Source organism: Falco peregrinus, chromosome 5, assembly GCF_023634155.1.
Source record: "Falco peregrinus isolate bFalPer1 chromosome 5, bFalPer1.pri, whole genome shotgun sequence".
In the NCBI taxonomy this organism is placed as follows: domain Eukaryota; kingdom Metazoa; phylum Chordata; class Aves; order Falconiformes; family Falconidae; genus Falco; species Falco peregrinus.
The window spans coordinates 113788123-113808021 of NC_073725.1; the positions used below are offsets into that span (position 1 = coordinate 113788123).

At 41.1% G+C, this 19899-nt stretch overlaps 2 protein-coding genes across 3 annotated transcripts in view; both read left to right on the forward strand.

Annotated features, from left to right (window-relative positions):
• Positions 1 to 148: 148 nt before the first annotated feature.
• The window catches only part of IPPK (inositol-pentakisphosphate 2-kinase), a 61677-nt gene continuing 41926 nt past the window's right edge, over positions 149 to 19899 (forward strand). Inside the window, exons 1-2 of one of the 2 annotated variants that reach the window (XM_055805046.1) lie at positions 149 to 237; positions 2455 to 2600. The gene's annotated coding sequence lies outside the window, so the exon portion shown is untranslated. The other variant, XM_055805047.1, reaches the window with a different exon arrangement.
• Positions 7543 to 9015, forward strand: LOC129784517 (protein BTG1-like). Its single transcript, XM_055805051.1, has 2 exons — positions 7543 to 7883; positions 8025 to 9015. Exons 1-2 carry the CDS (start codon positions 7628 to 7630, stop codon positions 8375 to 8377), a joined length of 609 nt encoding a protein of 202 aa, XP_055661026.1. The 5' UTR covers positions 7543 to 7627; the 3' UTR covers positions 8378 to 9015.

Below are 19899 nucleotides of genomic sequence, written 5' to 3' on the forward strand. Positions count from 1 at the left end.
CCGGCCGGCCTGCCACCGCCCCGGGCTCAGGCCGAGCGCCGGCGCGCAGCGGCTGGCTGTAAGCGTCCCCGCGATTGGCCGGGGCCACCTGCGCTTCAAGCGCTTCGCTGATTGGCCGGCGGCGCGCGGGCAGGCGCGAGCAGCGCCCTTGAGGGTGGCGGCGAGGCCGCGCTGTCAGCAGTGCGAGGGAAGGCGGCTGGCGGCCGGCCCTGAGCGCCGGCGTCCCAGCGCGTCCTGGTGAGGCCTGCTGGTGTAACGCTAGGCCCTAGGCTGCGGTGTGGAGGCGGCTGGACCGCCTATACTGATCGGAGAGGCGTGAGCAGCTCCTCGTGATGTTATGTTACACAGACCCTGCAAGTTGAGGTTGGTGGGCTGCTGGGAGCGTGTCCCATGGCATGGCTGTGCCGGGGCCCTGAGCTTTTCCGTGGTGTGATGGCACCAGGCCATGGGCTGGGAGGGTGGCAGTGCACAGTTGTGGTGCTGGCAGCCATCAGATGGGGCCACCTCTGTTGCCTTCACGTCTTGGAGATGACAGTGCTCTTAACTCTGGCAGAGCCTCACAGAGAAACCACACAGATACTTGGACAAGTACAGATCCTGGCTGTTGTTCTAGCAGGCCGTTTGTAGTCTTGACCCCTTATTTTTGAGGATGTCCTGTGGCTAGCTGCAGAGGAACATGACCCTACAAATACGCGGTGGTGGTTTTGCGTGTGCCCTGTGGGAACATGGGACACAAGACTGTAAGGAAAGGAAATTATTTTTACTCAACTAACACACAATTAAGTGTGGAGAGATGTGGAGGCCAGAAGGCATTTTGATTACCTGTTGCAGACTCAAAGGGGTGTTATGTCCTATGTCCTCAAAGTTTGTCCTTTTTTTTTTCTTTTTTTTTTAATTAATTGTATTAGTTGGTCTAATAGAAGACCTACTAATCTAATACTTGAGTCTATAGACCAGCCCATTACAAAAAAACCCCACCACAAACCAACCACTTTGCCCTGTAATACTTGCCCTCATTAGTGTAGCTGCAAAGACGGTAATCAGAGTAATTTTTCACTTGCTTTGCTCAATCATTGGCAACCATGTTGTTTACTGGTTAAATATTTAGTTGCTTTAGCAAAGAAAGTAGAATTATAAATGGGTTGTCTTCATGGTTGTTTTTTTCTCCAGTGAAGTGTGACCAGTAAGAGATAACAGTGTCAGGGAAGTACAGTATTTACAAAAATTCAGTACTAAAACCCCACTGTTAAATTACTGTCATTAACTTGCTTTTGTAATCATATCTTAGTCTGTTTTTCTATATGAAGTGATTGGAAAAATACACTTTCCAGCTGATGTAGGCTCTGTGTATAACAGGTGTGAGGTCACAGCTATGTTGATAAACTTTTTAAGTGTAGACTATACAATACTCTTGCAGTACATTTTTAAAACAGGTTTAGTAACCATTTTCAGTGCTTTAAAGCAATTTACAAATCGCTTGGTGGTCTTTAAGGGAAAAAACACTATGCTGTTAAGTATGGCATATTTCTGATTCTGTCAGATCTCTGATTTCTCTTGTTCATTTCTATGTTTCCTTCTAACTTAAATTACCATTAGACTGTAATTTGCTTTATCTATGCACTACTCTGGCATAAGCAGCTGTTGCCTGTGGTCAGCCAGTAAGGCCAAAAGAAACCCTAAGGGTCAATGCTCTCAGCTGTGCCATCTCACCTTAGCTTCTCTGCTGAAGTGACAGCAGGTGATGATGCCTCTGAACTTAAGCCAGCAGGACAGCTGTGTCTCATCAGCGTAGGTGCACATAAAAGAGGGAGTCTCAGGTGGACACTTTATTATTGTTATTTTGTTGCTGTGTTGCTTTAGTTCTGAGGTACTGGCTAGAGGTTTTCTTTTTGTTTCTCTAAGAAGTTTTGTTTTATTAATTAGTGTACAAGACTGGGGAAAGTATGGTGGGATTTGATGCTTAAGTAGTTGAAGGTGCTCTTATTTGTGTTTGGAAATACTCTTTTTTTTTTTTTTTTCTTCCTGTAGTAGGAGTGGTAATATAATGCTTGTCTTTGTAGTCTAGCAATAAAGAAAAAGTAGTTCTTAAGAATGGGTTTGACTCTGTTTAGAGAGAGATGCTTCTATGAAAAAACATGCTGTGAGAAAAGATGCTTCTGAAAGTAAAGCCAAAATTGCGTTTTCTGTTTAAAATCTCTTCTTGCAGGTTCTAGTGCTCTGTTTTAGCTATCTATGTTTGTAGACGCGTGTAAAGAGAGCTTAATTTTAAGTAATCAAAAAAGAGCTTGATTTCGACTTGGTCCTAGTGCTGGGGTTTTTTTTATAAATTATTAATCTTGTGCTATCATTGTTACTACTATTTATTTTTTTTTTAGTATTGCTACTTTTACTTTAAAAAACCAATATACTGTATAAGTGATATAGCTTTGGTTTTATTGTGTCTTTTTCCCCTAGGTGAAGTTGTGGAAAAATGGAATGATACAATGCTTGCGTACACTTTATTTTTAACAAGACAAACCAAGGTATGGACTCTATTTTCCTCTACTCCAGGTGTTTGGGCTAAAGAGAAATGACTTGCAGATGAACAGGATAACAACAAAGTAAGTCTGCGTTGATAAGGTAAAAAATTCTTTGTGAAAGAAGGTTATATATGTGGTAGTTGTTACAGGAATTATGCAGCTGCCCACTAGTCCATGTTAGGAATTACACGGATGTCACCTCAACAGGGCTTGGCCCTAGGATCCTGCTCGAAGAAGGTAAGTCGTCAGTCTGCTGAGTAAATAAGTGGTTTATTTAGCCAACATGCAGAGCAGCTGGAGCTGGGTGCATCCAAAGAGGGACCTCTACAGCAGATTGTGCACCCCAGTTATACCCAAACAGACAGATTTCCCAAAACATACCACCCATCCCCAAATCCAGTCACTTAATTTGGGTTAGTGGTCTCTTGATTTCCTATTGGTTTTCTTGGTCACTGGGCTGGCTTCTTCTGAAGTTACCTCATTCCCTTGGAATTGTTTCTTTGGTCCTGTTCTTCATTTTGTTTGCGTCTGCTGGTTTCAGCTAGTTTTGTATTTACAACATTAGTTTTATCAAAAAGTTTACTCTAGATCCACTCTCGTGGCCTAAGGCTTCAACTACTTTAGTTTCTGGTGCTTAGCAAGGCTGTTAATCCTAGCAATTATTAACAGTAGTGGTAACTTACCTGCTGCTGTGTGTGTGGTGAGGCTTATCAACTCTCAAAGCTGTAGAAATGTTCCAGGAAATGGAGAAAAAAAAAATAATCCCAACAAACCAAAACTGGAAGCTTATGGTTTTTTTCCTCTGTGTTTGAGTACTTAAAATTTGTTTCTAATGATAAATAATGTATTTCAATGGCTACTGTGAAATTGTGCTGGTGGTGTGTTCAAATTGTTCTAATTGCCATCTCCAGTGCTCTGTTACTGGAACCCCCAGTACTCTCTAAATAGAAACATTTAGCTTAATAATTGGCAGATAACTAGTTTCTTGATGAACTCTTATCGGAGTTTGTTTTAAATGCTTCAGCCTCTGGAACTGTTTTCTGGCAGGGCCATGACAGTTGCATAGTTACATATCTGTTGATTCTTTTTTATTTTCTGTGGCTTGCTTACTGTGAGCCTTAAATACGAAACTCACCAAGGAGAATGTATGAAATCAAAATGTGATTTCAACATTACTTGATAGTTGTGGCATCCTTTTATTTGTATAGCCAGACCTTCTTATTTCAATTGAATATTTCACTTGGGACTAGTGGATCCATGTACCAGACCTCAGTCTAGTGAGCATTAATCAGTGCTAGCAGTGTTATAACAACTTTTTGCTCTTGGAATATTTCTAACTACCTTTAATTTGCTTGCTTATAAAGCTTTTCTGCTCTGATCTTAAGTTTCTCACAAGTGAGTTAAAACAGTATCTCTTAATATCTGCCCTGGCTTTAGCAGACCCTTGTCTGGGTGGCTTACGATAAAATCTGACTGTATATAATTGTGAATTTGCGTGTATTATGGGCACATGCAACCTGGAAGGGGGAAGTTCTTTAGCATAATTAAGCATTATGTTTTGTAACATGTCTGGATTTATACAGTTCTTAGTTAGTAATACTGTTGACAATAATGTCATGTTTATTCTGAATACTAGTAAGAATTTAATAACTTCAATGCAACTGTTGTTTCTCTGTCTATCGTTTTAACAAACTTGAAAATGAGTAGCTTACTGCGTGTGTGATAGTGCTATCGGCGTGTTAGAAGCTTTGAAGTCGTGCAGTGTAGATATGGTAGGGGAAGCGTGTATTTCACAAATGAAAGGGAAGGGGTGTGAATAAGGTGGGGAAGTGTTTGGGATGGGTACCTGACGGAATGTGCTAAATGAACCTAGAGCTTTTCTTAAAGCAATGATAAAATTTGTTGTGCGGGAATAGATCAAGTGTCTAGACCAATAACAAATAATGCAGGCTTACTGGTTTTTTTTTAATTGCTGTCACATAACTAGCAAGTGCTGATTGTGTCTGCTCAAATGTAGGGTCACGCAGTCCATGTGTACCTGGATAGTTTTACTAGTCAAGTCTCCACAGCTGAAGAGTTGAGTTTCATGTTCTGATTCTCAAAACACTGAATAAAACAAGACTGAAGTAACTGGATGACTGGATTACCTTTTAAAGCTTAATTTCTAAAGTTTGAGGTACTGAAATGCAAACTGGACTTCAGTGGAAATTTTTTCTCATAAAATGGTGTCTTGATCCGGACCTGAGACTTGATTAGAATGAGAGGAGGTAGTGTAGTGCTAACAGCTGTGAGTGGGAGGAAAAGGAAGCACAGAAATCCGCTGTCTTCTTGAAGAGGTAAAATAAGGTATTTTTTCCTTGTTTGATAAAAATCTCTTCGGTCAGGCTACAGAATGGCATACAGAATTATACTTTTGCTAAGCTGTGAAGTGGAAATGTCAAACTAGGTGATAACACCTGAGTCTTGGACAAATGCCTATAGTTTTGTCATTTGAGGTTCTTGACACTTTTGTCTTGGTCCTGTCGTTTGCTATTAGGGGAAAAGGAGGGCAAGATATCTTAATCATCTTGAGTAACATCAAGTAAGGAAGCACTGCGCGAGTTCTGATGTTGTCATACTGCTACAAATAATTTTGTCCGAACTGGATAGGAACTTGTGTTCTTGAAATAGATTTTTCTATGAACAGAATGAGTTTGAAGAAGTTCTAACTGTAAACGTAATGACATTTTTATTTGACCGTTTCAACATATTAGATGGCAGAACCTAGCAAAAATAAACTGCTGGGAGTGAACTTTTAATTTGCAAATAGTTTAATGAACAAACTCTCTGGCTATTGCAAGTAACTGGGCATTCCCCTGGGAACTCTTCCTGTGTGGGATGAAGTTTGGCTCTGTGATGAGCTGTTCTCCTGTACCCCTATAATTACAGCCTTGATTATTTCTGACCCTTAGATTAAAGGGACAGAGGTGTAGGGAAAGTTCCTGTAAATTCTCAACCTGTGTTAAACTGGTTGCAAGTAACAACTGCAACAGTAGCCTCACTGAGTATTTTCTTCACACTTGACGAATGACTATTATCTGGTAATCACTAAATAGTGGTAAAACTGGATCTAATTTTTAAAGGTCTGTATACAAGTAGTCTTTTTTTCTTGTCTTAAATCCCTGGGTATGGCTTTTGCAGCTGATGAACTGGAGGTGATGTCAGGTCCTTAAAGCTGACAGGTAAGACAGGGGAGAAGGATTAAGATGTGGACTTGGGAAAACAAGATGCTACTAAAGTTTCCTCAAAGGTGACATCCCTCTGAAGAAGGGTCCTGTGGCGCATGGCAGGCCTTGGAGAAAAATAAAGGAGCGATCAGCTCTAGTTTAACAAAAGAGAATGTTGAGTCTTGGAACCTAGCTAGCAGTGTGAAGAAATCAACGTGCTTCCTGCCCCCCATGGGTTTAAGACACAAAGCCAGTGAAGGGAAAGGATGTGTTTAAACAAGGCAAGGAGGAGGGAAAAAAAAATGGTTGGGGCACTGCATAAACTTTTGAAAAAAGACTGCTTTTTGTGAAGTATGGTCAGTTATGACTACAGGCAGTCCTGGTCCTGTCCTTAGTCACTGTTCTTGAAAAAAGTCGCTGGAGGAATTGCTTGTGATCAGAACTTCAAGGTAGGGGAAAAGTTTATGTTTGGTCTCTGAACTACAGAAAAAGCTTTTTGTAAACTCAGGGAATCTTGGCTGTACCTCACACAGCCACTTTTTAAAAGCTTTAAACTAGCTGAAGAATATTGTCGCTTCACTGAAGGTGGGAAGGTCACAGCTGAGTTGGCATCCATGTCCCTGAAACTGTTGTGAAACTTGGCTGGTGCTTGGCAGTTGCGTGGAGGAAGCAAGGCTGTCGGGTCAGCGATGGACTTGCTGGTTTGGAGCTCTTGGGCAAACTGCCTTGCAGGGACAACTGTTGTCATGACAAAATTTATCGTAGAGAGATGAACTGTAGTTGCTCCTCAAATGCAGAGGCTCAGCAGTGATGACTCATCAGCGAAGTTCCTTGTCTCAAACAAGCTATGTGCTTTATTCTTTAGAGTAACACAAAGTTTGTGCCAACACAAACTGTTCAACCAAATGTTTCCACAGCTGAAACCTTTACATCCTGCAAAAACGCTGCTCAGAGTCCAGCCGTTTGTGTTCCTCCTGGTGAGGCCTGTGATGAGACCTGCAGGGCCAGTGGAGGAACTTGGTACTTGGCGCAATGTGTACAGCTCTTTTTGTGCTCAGTAAGCCTTAGGCTTGTGTTTGTTTTAAACAACAACAAAATCTTCCCTGGCTGGTATTGTGCTTAAAAGATGCAATACAGTACTCTAAATATGGGCCAAAGGTGTGGCCTCTCACCGTAAGACACTGGACACCAAATGCAACAGTGTGGTCTGCGCACTAAGCAGAACTGTTTGCTTAACTCTTGCACGTATTTTCCAATGTGCCAAATTCCCAACGCTTGCAGGCAAACAGGCTTTCAAAAGGGAGCCGGTGCCTTCCGGACCGCCTCTCTTCCTGGAAGCAACCTGCGGCTTCTCGCATCCCTCTCGCTGCGGGCCGCAGTGGTGCTCAGCTGAGGACGGAGGGGACGCGGATCCAGCCCCTGCCCCTGTGCCGTGCCGGGCGCGCCGCCCCGGGGTGCTGCCTGAAGGGCCGTGAGGTGCGTTTGGCTTCTGTTTACGTGGGGTGCTGCGAGTGCGAAGGGCAGCCGGTAACCGTCGCGCTGCTGCGGGGAGGGGGCGCCTGGCGGCCGTCAGGGCTGGGACGAGGAGGAGCTGCCGCCAGCGGGGGTGGGGCTCGGGGCAGCGTAGCGAGGGAACGCGGCAGCGCGCTTATCCGCGTTGTGTCGGGCGCGGGGGAGGAAACCGGGGGAGCGGGGGGGGGCGGAGCGCGGGAGGGGCCCCTCGCTGCCTCTCGCCGGTGGCAGCGGCGCTACCCACGGTCGCGCGTGGCGGCCGGAGAGGGGCGTGCTGGGGGCGTGCCCCGCCCCTTCGCCAACAAAACAAACACGTCCGGGCCCGCGCGGACGCCCAATGGCCTCACGCGGTCGGCGTGGCCGCCCCGCCCCGCGCCGCCGCCGCCGCCAATGGGGCCCGGGCCCGCCCGCCAGCCGGGGCTGGGCGAGGCGCCACCATTGGCCAGGGCCGCCGGGCCGGGGCGGGCGCGGCGGCGCTGGCAGCGGGCCGGGGCGGCGGCGGGGAGGTGCGCGCCAGCCGGGGCGGCCATGAGGACCGAGATCTCCACGGCGGCGGCGTTCGTCACCCGCCTCCTGCGGGCCGCCGGCGGTATCGGCGAGGAGCAGCTGCGGTGCTTCCGGGAGTGCCTGCAGGAGGCGCTGCGCGGTGAGCGGGGGCGGGGGGGGCCGCTCCGCCGCCCGGCCGGTCGCCGCTGCCGCCGCCTCTGCCCCGCGGGGGTCCGGCGGAGCGCAGCCTCCGCGGGCTGACCGGGGCCGCGGTAAAGCGCCTCTTTGTTCCCTCCCGCAGAGCACTACAAGCACCACTGGTTCCCCCTGGTGCCCTCCAAGGGCTCCGGGTACCGGTGCATACGGATCAACCATAAGATGGACCCCTTGATAGGAAAGGCGGCGGGGATGATCGGACTGAGCCACGAGAGACTCTTCCAGCTCTTGCCTAGCGAATTAACTCTTTGGGTCGACCCCTTCGAAGTGTCCTACCGCATAGGCGAAGACGGGTCCATCTGCGTCCTCTACGAAGGTGCCCAGCCCGGGGGGAAGGCGAGCAAACCGCTGGAGGGCAGGACCAGCTGCACGGAGCAGTGGCGAACTGGCAGGGCCAGCCCTTCCAAGAATTACAGCATGATGACAGTTTCTAGTTAAAAATTACTACTCCTTGTACAATCATGTCTGTATCCCAGTCTTGTCGTAAACTTGGGTGTAACAGATTTTGGTTGGGTTTTTTTTTTTTTTTTAGCTTTAGTTTTTCACCCTATAGTCGTTAAAGGTGTAGTGGTACTGCCAAGTTCTTTGTGGCCAAGGGCTAATGTATAAAGCAGTTCTTTAGACTGCATGTTACTTTCTGGATTGTGTACTGTAAATGCACTGTACAGTCAGTTGATTGGTTTACACATAGTTTCAAAGAAGTTTTTGCTATTTGTAATAAAAAGCAATATTGTAGCACTCTTTATGGTGGATTTTAGTCCAGATTAACACTTGCTAAAACATTCCTCGATTTGCAGAGCAATAACATGAAGGGGGGTGGGAAACAGATCTAACAAGCTGCGTGTAAATCATTCCAGTGATTTGTCTGCACAGACTTCTCAGGGTCATTCAAGTTTGGCTGTAAGGCACAAATCACAAAAATAACCCTTATTTTTCCTTTTTCAAAGCATGCATTTATTGGAGGGCTGGATTCCATCATGCCCCAGCATCTTGACAAAAAAAAGAGTTGGGGGAATTAGTTTGTCTTGTTATTTCTTAGTTATTGAAATAGAACAATAAAGACTTGCTCAAACTTCTTTTGACTTCTGTTTGGTTTTTTTTCCCAGGCCTTTTACATTGCTCTCAAAGCTTACTCTAGCTATTGCTAATCATCACAGATGGCTTCACAGAAAGGTTTCACTCTGAACATTCATCCTTATTTCAGGTTGCCACGAAATGCTTAGTTTCAGTAAAGCTTGCTGGATGTGTGTCTTGAGTAGAGCTGAATAGTCTGCATAGGGTTGTGTGGGGTTTTTATTCGGTGTGCTGTATTAAACTGAATGGAAGCACTAGTACTCTTAACGTTTGATCTGTTGCCAAAAAATGCTTGAGTTTATTTGGAAATGGGGTTTGCGTTTGTAACTTAAAACCATGTAGGAATCTAGAGCTGAAACGCTGATCATCAATACTGTGTAACTACCTTGAATTTTCTGGAAAGCAAAACCTTGCTGTTAATGTGTTATGCTGAGTTTCTTCTCATTTTATCACTGTTTCTAATACCAGTTGGGTACAAATTTAGTAAAAGTATCAAATCCAGTGGATTTGATGCAATAACAAATCTTTGTGTTGCTGGTTTCTGCGGAGACTCTTGGTATTGATACTCAGTAAAGATTCGGTTTACAGATACTGCGTGATTCCTACTCCAAGGAGTGGTTTGTAACCTAGCTATAGAAGGCTGCATAGTGCCTAGCTTTGCTGGTTTTCCTGTAGCTTGGTGTTTGGAGCACGGTTGAATACTTGATGAAAGAGGGCTTTGTCTTGTCTTAGTGTGTCAGGAAAAGAAATAATCTTGCCGTGTGTCAATAACATTGTAGAACATACAGCAAAGGAAGGGGCAAGTCTGGCCAAACTGGAAAGGGTAGAGCTCCAGCTCACAAAGAGGTTTTTTTCTTTGTTGGTGTTAGAAAAAGCTGTGGCTTGCTTCTTGCTGTTTGCCTTATTCTCTTGGAGGCAGGCTTGTCTAGTATTGTTTTTTTTAGTCTGAATAAAATGCATAGTGCAATTTTCTTAGTAATTAAAACTTTGTAAAAATTAGTTATGTGTTTCTAGTCTAGCACTTAAGTTTTTGGCTTACTTTAACAAATGGGTATTAAAAAGGCAATCTGCCACAAGACCTTTATTATATAAGATTTTTTAAAAATCAGTTCTTGCAACATTTTTATTCTCTTAGGGAGATGGTAACACTTCCCCCTTCCCCCCCCCAAGAAAATGACCTGCACTGGATATTTATGAATATTTATCCCCTTAGGACCTCTAAGGGACATATTTGACACATTTGTGAGTAATTGAACAGTAACTTTAAATCTGCTAAGTATGAGATGCCCTCTGATTAAATTGCATTTGAAAGATGATTTGCCTCACTGCTTGTCATATTAACAACCATTCTGAAAAAAATGTAGTATTAAATTTTTAGCTTAACAGTAGATTTTATATAGCAGTAAACACTTAAAATGGAATTAAAGATGTCTTGGGACATAGGGTATGATTTCCAGATACTGGGTGTGGTTTGACATGAAGTAGGATACAGCAGGTTGTTCAGATGTTTTTCTTGAGTAGAGAAGAGCCTGGATTAATCCAGCCATGGTGAATTCTGTTGCTTCTTATTAATCCTACCATAAACAGTGGGAAATTCAATATGTTTATATAATATCACATATCAAGTATCCTGTGCTCTCTGCAAGTTTGATATTTATCATTGAACAGGACTTTTTTTAGTGTAATGCAAATTGAATTTCATATACTTAAGTTACAGCCATAGAGTCGAAGTTGCTCTGCTGACAAGCAGGAAGAGGAGACTGGGGAGCTTGAAGAAAACCCACCAAAGCAAAATAAAATACTTGAGCTGCAAGTAAATACACTGTAATATCTGTGACACCTAGAACTACATTGCTTTGCTTTAAAAAAACGCGTAAGACCTCCTAATGGCACAAAGGCTGTTCTGAGGGAATAGTGCTCTTGGTAGTTAGCCAGGGAGGCTGTTTTTTGAAGGAGGTAAATTAACTTTGTGTTTTCCCTAAAAGGTGATAAGTTTTGTATTTTGCCATGGCAACAAACAAGCTAAAATCTTAACATATTTCAAATGATACACTTGTCACACAAGACTGACTGCATCTGATCAGTCATGATTTAGAACTGAATGGTTTGGCTTCTATAGGAAGAATTACTGCATAATAGTCTTCTTAAATTAGTAAAAATACATGGAGGAAGGGTCGGTCTGTTTGTTCTCCTGCCTGTTTGTATGAGGATGTGTTAACTATTGGGTAAGTAAAGCTGAAGGAAGAAACATTTACGGAGGGAGAAAAAAAATATTTGCCTGTTTCTCCAATACATTGCCTTGCTGTGATGACAATGAAATAACATTTGTCTTTCTGAGTTGTAAGATCCAAATGAGAAAGAAGTTTCTGTTAGCTTATATAGCTTGACCACTTAGGTACTGCAGTTCCTATATATTGCACCTCTGGCTCATCATTTGCACCTAAGAATACAGAGATACATAGTTTTGATCTGAAAGCTTCAAGAGATAAGGGTATGTTCTGTATTTATGTCAGATTTTATTACCTTTAGTGTTAAGTAAGTTCAAATATGCAGTCTGGTATGTTTTTTTCAAGGTTTAATTTCTAAACATCGGTGTCCTTATTTCTTTATCCTCCAAATGAAAGGCTTTTCAGTATGACCTCTTCTATGCAGTTTATGCTGCAATTTAACTCCGTTTTTTTATTTAAAGGACTAAAAAGATTAAGCTTTTTAAGTTTGAGAATAAATCATTTTTTTCAACTGGGATTTACATACATGCTTTCTGCAAACACTCATTCCATTTTTAATATGTGCATGAGAATGTGTTCTCAAGAAATGAGTGCAGTGAACCAACTGATCCAGATCACGCCGTTCCCACCAATTATTTGCCATTCCACCAGCACTGGCAGTACTGTGCTTTACACTTCACTGAGAACAATGTAAAATAACTTGAGATCTAGTACTGATGTGATTGCTAAATATGAAGTCTTTCTCTTAACTCTTAACTCTTAACTCTTAACTCATTTTTAAGTCACATAATAAATTTTTGACGGTGTTACTTTTATTTTGACTAGAATGCTGTGTTTTAGGTGAAATGCCTTACAAAAGCCTAAATAGGTAGTGTTACTGCAATTGCACAAAGGACAAACTCCAGGTATGTTTAACAGGATAGCTTTCTATAAAACCATGATGATGCTGTTGTCCCTTTAATTATACTTCTTGGTATGAAGTGAATTAATACTTCATTAATTAACCTCCTTTTATATTTAATCCATGATTAGAAGTGTTCTAACTCTCCTGCAAGTTTCAGTTGTTACTTTTTTTATACTGGGACACTTTGGAGAAATTTCCTAGGTATTCCCACGTGCATTGGAAATACACATTGGAGTCCTGCTGATATCCTAAGGCAGTTCTCTTGGGCATTTTTCCTAGAGCTTGTGGTTATGTTTTTCCTTATGAAATACTAAAAATTATTATATTGATATTATCTGTTTTAGTCATAAGTATATTGGAAGTATTTCATTATACTCATGTAGTACACAGTTATTTGCATTATAAAATATGGATAGGTGATATTTATTGAACATTTACAGCTTTTTGCCTCACTTCAGCAATTTTACTGTCTTCATCTTCTCAGTAGTAGAATTCATTTATGTGCTGATGTATCTGAAAAGGTCATTGCCTTTGCATAGCTGTTTTTTGTAGCTATTTTAAACATGGCTTTTCCTTTCACAATTTTATCTTCAGAATATTTTTTTTTCACTTCACATGTATGTTGACTTTTTTGTTTCACCTTTTGTTTTTATCTTTTTTCTCTTACTGGTATGGTAAATTCAACAGAACTCCAATCTCATCTTAATTTCTGCATTATGTTGTATCAGTGTAGCATCACTACAGTCATCAGTTTGGCTTTGTACTATTCCTCCAGGCTGATGCGTATTGCCACAGCAGAGTGGGAAGACTTGTACTGTTGGGTTAACAGGGGCGTTCTGGTTCTTTAGTATTAAGGTTGATACTTTTTACTGTTACCATGCTTTTTATAAAATATTTTTTCTTGTGGTGCCGGAATCACACTTGATAATTGTTATGCTGTAAGAGTAATAGGGCCACCTATTTTTATTGTTCTCTTGCTGGGGACTGAATTTATTCCAGTAATAAATAAGTAGTTATATTTTGCTCTCCATTATAAGGCTATGTAAAAATTTTCATTGAGAAGTAAACTGCTGATTTTAGCTTGTAATTTGGGTAGCTTGGGGGGGGGGGGGGGCAGCGGAATATATTTTAATTGAAATGGAATTGCATGAAAGAATCTTTCATCTGCTCGGGAGAGTCACTTTGTACTGTGAAATTCAGCTGCCCCTTGTTTGCAATCAGTATGATTAACAGATCTCTAAAAAGTGTCAGGAAGTTATGAGAATGCAAATTAAATTGTGATTTGTGACAAACTTGGTTTTATCATTATTTTAAACGATTGACCCCCAGATTATTGATGGTAATACTTGTATGGCCTCATTAGCAGAAGAAGCTCTAATATCAGTTATTCTCCCGAGCGGTTCTTAAAAATCCAAGGAAACAAAAACTGTAAAAAAGATAAATGTCTGTTCAGTTAAATTAAACGGCAAAACTGAAGACAGAGTTACAAATACCTCCCGATGAAACAATTGTGTTGTAGTTTAGTAGGAAGAAGAAAAATTGTATCATAAAATGGTTCTATAATGTTTCAAGCAAACCTCTTGTGCTAAATAAGTACCCAGCTTAGAAAAGTAAGTTTTTAATCCTGGAGATATGCCAAGTATGAAAGTTCATCTTTGAAATGGAATATGTTTTTAAAAGAAAAATGCAGGTATGAAAGTACAAACACAGTCTTTGTAGATGCTGTAATGCAGCAACTTTGAATATGAACTTTCTAGAGCATAAACTCTTAGAAACTTTATTTGCAGTTCAGTAGTAGCAAAACCAATCAAGTTCATAAAGCAATTTTTACTAGAAAGTTTTTGTGACTGCAGTATGTTTGGGACTGTGCAGTGTAGAGCCCAGTCGTGCAAACTGCTGTTAAACTGAACATCTGACACAAGCTGACACCAGTGACTTTGGCCTCGGGTGACTGGTGTTACTTCTGTGTACCATTTGCAGGATTATCTGCTACATGAATGAAGAATGAACACACAAGAAAACTAAGAAAAAAGCTAGGGTGTACCCGAAAATCCTGTCTGAATGCTGGGCCCCATTTGTTCCAGTAGTTCTAAGTAGCCAGGCGAGCATGTTCACAGAAGCAAGGTTGTTGTATCATCACACTACGAGTTTTTACACTGAGTGCCAATATGGAACTCTCTCTCTTCCACTGGGGCCCTGAGGAGGAAAGGTACTTGCCTGTTATTTATAAATATTTATGAATAATCACAAATATGTAGGAATTATGTTACTTGCAAGACCTAAGCTTTATTTGGCATGCTGCATATAGGTGAATAAAATACTAATGAGCATTCCTAGTGTACAACATCTTTATATGCAATTCTATTTTAATAACCATACATATGTGATGTGAATATGCAATTGACACTTTGCACTAGTCCCCTACATGTTATTTATACAGCATCATTAGCATCGGAACAGCATTATGTGAATGTTTCTGTTGCAAATGTGCAACCTGAGGGTTAGATTTGCACATGTAGGAGTGACGGAAAAGAATATAAACTCTAGCGGTTTATGCTTTTTATATATTCTTGGAATGGATTACAACAAAAGCAGACCCTTTAGACTCGCCTTCTCTCAGTTGGAATTTAGGATATTGTGTGTTGTTGGGAAGACTGTATTTCTAAGGTTGCAGAAGTAGAATTCTTCTGAAGTGTGTAATGAGATAATGTTTTATTTCATGCTCAAAATAACATGTTACTTGTACTGGTTCTTTCTTGCAGGTAGCATGCTGGTTGGTTTTTTTTTCTGGATATACCAGAGGACAAATGCATGTCTCGCCTGATGGCATGTTAAAAGTTGATACCAGAGTTTTGTCAAAGGGTTTTTTTCTCTGGGCGAGGAAAAAGATGTACAAATGTGTTGGGAGAGAGCCACCTTGTTCTTTTTGCCCCAGAGTGTGATGGGCTGATACTGAAGGCGTTGATTATTTTGATAGGGATTGTGATCTATTTTTTCAAGTGGTTGAAGTACGCATGCTAAGATGTCAGTCAAGAGTAATTAATTATGTATCTGAATTTAGTAGTAGTGCTGAGCTTTTAACGTGGAATTAGCTATTTTGATGGATGGCGGTTTTGCTGAACAAAATTAGTTCAGAATCATGAACTGCAGTATTTATAGAACACTTGATTTCATCATTAGTCTTTGTCACAAAATGCTATGATGTTTAGCTAATATGTTTTACAGTCTTCAGGTATTTTTTTTTTCGGTGACTCTGCAACACATTTTAAGCAAGAAAGTTGTTGCTTCTATAGAAGTCAGTAGAATTACTCCTGTTTTAACATTAAAAGCCTTTTGCCTCAAGGCTAGATGAACTTTTCAAGCACCTGCACTGTTAACTGAGTCCTGTGTATCAGCTTCATGGAGAAACTTCTAGTTTCTGAAGTATCAAATGAAGATACAATTGTAGCTGGAATTTTAGCTGTTCTGTTTGTGAGTGACTTTACCAGAAAATAAAAGAATTTGTCTGTGTTGAGTACAACGACTGTATGTGTGCGCCATATGTCTTGATGGTATATTCAGGGAAAGCTGTGTGTATTGTCTAAAATAAACAGATATTTGTCTCTTTTTCCACAAGCCTTTAACATTGATCGTTTTTCTAAATGTGTTCTAAAACACTGAATGTTGAACTCCATGGAATGAGAACTGAAATACATAGTCTGGGAGCAAAAGTTTGCTGAAGTTAAAAGGCTGTGTTTTTTACCTTCCAGTGATTTCTCTGTCCTTCAGATCTTTTCTCCTGACATTTGCTAAACCTTTGCATTGACATGAAGCGAGATCAATGCTCGTTTATTAGCAGACACCATGTCTTGACAACGAACATAAGAATTGGAATAGTAAGCACTGGATTAAAAAGGGAAGATAAATCCAACACTTTGATGAGGCCTTTCTTTCCAGCCATGTTAGAACTCTCTTGTTTTCGTACCGGGTTGGCAAGCGTAACACTGTGCTGCGATGCACCTCCTGTATTCTGTTCTTAGCAGCAATAGTATTTTTAAATCACCTAGAATTTACTTGTGCAGAGAGAATTATCTGCTCCAGTGTCACTTCACAAGGATCCATATTGATCCATTGACAATATTGAGATCTGGTATCAGCTTTGTTAACTAAGTGGGGGGCAAATAGTTAAGCTTTTGAAAAAGTTACCTGTAACATATTCCATATATCAGACAGGATCCTAAAAGCCCTATGTTTTTTCTATACCTTCTGCTATTATGTTCTAGAATATTTGCATTTTTTACAACAGTTGTTTTCTTTGGTAATACTTCAATATTTCTGAAGATTGGATTTTTGGGGGTAACAGCTGTTGGGTTATCACTCTAGTAAACTATCTCTTGGTGTGGTTCATTGCCTATAAATTAACTATTTAACATGTTGTTGTGATGAACTGCTGATTATTTCCACTGCTTCAGACATCTAAACAAATTAAAGCTGGAGTTTTGTTTTCAGCTACAGCATCTAAGCTTTATGCCTGTATCTACAGCTAGTTTTAGTCTTACTTAAAACAGCCAGTGAATTAGTAGCCCAAAGAGACATCCTTTTGGTCTTTTTCCCAGTAAGTCTTTTTCATTTGTAACAGAGTTGTCTCCTATTTCATGCTTAGCTTCTAATTTTTAACCTTTTCCTCCCCAAGTATATGCTGAAGTCTTTAATTGGTATTTGATTATCTTCTTGTTTGAAACTTTCAGTTTCTCTTATCTTTTTGTCTATACCCCACCCTCACCCCCAATTTGTAAATGCTGTTATCATATCTGAATTCATGTGGCTGCAATCAAACTGTTCTCCGGATTTTCAAGTATTCTTTCCTACATGTGTCACATCAGTGATGGCTGTTGCCTTGTCCCACCAATGCTTTTCAGTAATTGTTGAACATTTCCATGGTTTCAGTGGAATGGGAAGCCTGTCCCCTAGAGATAGTGTTTTTATATAGAATGTGGAACGGGTTACTGTTTACAGGCTATAATCCTGTGTTCTGACAAATGTTTCGCTGTGCTGCAGAAAAATGGAGGGACTGGAAAAACTTTCATGCAAAATCTAAAGGTAGTTGCCTCTTCATAAGAAGACAAAGCTGAGCTTATGTTGTAATGATTAACAGTGTTGGAGGAATTTTTTTTTCTACCTTCATGCTTTATTTATGTAGTTAATGTTTGTATATTTGTTTATGTTTTGTTGGAAGAGGGACTGTTTGAAATATTTTCATGTAATCCACTTGGCGCCTTTGTGAACGTCTCCACATAAAAGCAAATAAAGCAGTAGGTCAGTGTTCTTTCTCTCACATTCATATAAACTCCCCATTCATATAAAAGGGTTCCTGTGTATTTATTTTAATTTAAATGACTTATCAGTAACGCTTATTTTACTTTAGACATGATGTTTGGAATTATTGCTTTAGAAAACTGGTGGCAGAAGAATGGTTACTTTTGGTAAAGGTAAATCTTTGTTAGGACCAAAGGTTCTAGTTCATTTTTGCTAGAAATAAAATATCTGTGAAATCAAATGGGTATTTTAAGTTGGTAGTAATATGAAGGAGTGGGCCTGAAAATTTGACAGCAGAAAGGACAATTAACTTTGTATCCTGCATCGTGGTCTAAAAGAACAGTATGATGCTTGTGAAAGTGCTATCATTTGACTTTAATCCTATTATGTACATGGATATGCCTATAATTTTAGGGTCTTGTGAGTATCCTCAACACCTTGTAAAGCTTATCCATAGATACAGAGAAAAAATAACAAAGCTATGCTCATACTGTCCTAGAATATGATATAGCAAGAGTATTTCAGCAGAAAGGAAAATATATCTCATTAAGTACAGCATCTTTGGTTATGAAATAAAGCATCAGTTCTAAAATCTACTGTTATTAAGAGAAAATTCTTGATTGATCAATCTATATGGTTGGGGGGGTTTGTTTTTCAGTTAGCTCTTTGCTCTGTCACTGTGTTCCAGTTACCTTTTGTTTCTGGGATAATGTGTAAGCAGGATTACTTGGCATTCAAGTGAAACATAGTGTTGTCAGTCTTGCAAAGTGATGGGGAATAAAAGTAACCAGGAAATTCAGACTCTTCTCAAAACTTAGAAGGGCCCTTGTGAAATGTTCATGAACTGGAAGTAAAACATTTGGGGGAAGACTAAAAGCTTAGAGGATAAGATCCATGTTTGTCCTTTTACTTGGAACGATCATAGAATGATCCTCATAACAAGGATCTTCTAATAAATAATTTTTATACCTCAGGGATTCTCAGTTCTCCAAGAAGGTTAATGTATGTATAACTCGTATGGCTATACAGAATACAGATAAGTACTGGTTAGGCTGTGTTCCTTTTTTGAATAATTGCTGCAAGCAACTTCCGGTGAGTCATATTTTGGCTGGTGTAATTATAGGATATTCCTGAAATGGCATTTTTCTCTTTGAATCGATGTGGAGCCAAGCCTCTTTACATGACTGTGTTTAATAGCCTCGTGCCCTTGATAAAGAATTAGTCATGGTACGATTTTGACATCATAATAAATTATGTTCTGGGACTAATCTCTGCAACGCAATTTGCATGCAAAAATAACAGTTCAGGCTTATGGCCTCTGATGTTCTGCACGTTTCTTGTTTGCTTCTGTTTTCCTTTCTTCCACTTTTTACGTGCATCTTTATAACTGCCATCTGGATGCTCATTCCTATGTTAAGTTTTTTCCTTTTGTTTCCATCGACTTGTAACCTCTTCCTATGTATCTAAAGTCTCACATCTGAGCGTAGACTTTGAAATAAAGTGCCTGACTTTCAGAAGCGTTAAGTGAATGCAGAGCCTTCCAACTGGAATGGGAACTGGAACCGACCAGCCCTTTGAAAAATGAATGAGAACAGTCTTGTCTAAAGGAAGTATGAAATTGTGAAGTCAAGGTAATTCAGGTAATCTGAGTGACCCATGTTCTTTAAAATCCTTTTCATTATTCCATTATCTTGATTGCAGACAGTCATTATAGCTTTAACTTTGGCAAAACCAAATTGTGTTAACTTTAGGCCACTATCTTGAGAGAACACGAGGCTAACAGACCACATAGGGATAAGGAAAATACTTAACGTGTAGGATCCCCTGGCCTTGGCAAGTAAGGAAACCTGTGAATAAGACACATAACGGCAATAAAGGTAATGACCTTTATTTTTGGAATAATTGTTGTTTGGAAAGGTAGAAAGGTCTGCAGGAGGGAAGAAAAACGACAGATCCAGTGGTAGGTACACTTGTGCCTGGCCTCATACCTTGCATTGGTGACTTAACTCCCTGGCTTGACCTTGGACTTGCCTCATCACTACAGGTGGCCTGGGCCACCGTCACCAGGCCTGCTCAGCCCCTCTTGCTCAGGTCCTGCAGGACTGCACCCCTTAACGCTGTGCCTTGCTGGGGTGCCTTGCTGTCACCCCGGCTCCTGGCTAGCCCCCTTTGCAGAGCCAGCCCCTCTCGCTCCCGGACTGCTGCAGCACAGCTGGGGCAGGGGCGAGGGCCCGAGCTGACGTGCAGCCCCTGAGCCCGCAGCAGATGTCCAAAGGTGGCTTCTTGCAGCTGTGCCGCCTCCACCAGCTCTCAAACCACACGGCTGTACTGCATCAGAGCTGCACCTAAACCTGGGGGGGTGGGGAGAGAAGGATTGCGGAGAAGGCTGGATGGCAGGCTGGTGCTCAGAAGCCAGCCCATGCCAACGTTAATATTACGTGTCTATGTCTGCAGGCGTT

What these genes read in the sequence shown, in the direction of transcription:
- LOC129784517 (XM_055805051.1), top strand. Translation starts at nt 7,628, where the DNA reads ATGGGGCCCGGGCCCGCCCGCCAGCCGGGGCTGGGCGAGGCGCCACCA. An exon ending in CCTGCAGGAGGCGCTGCGCG is followed by an intron (nt 7,884 to 8,024) that starts GTGAGCGGGGGC and finishes TCCCTCCCGCAG; the next exon opens with AGCACTACAAGCACCACTGG.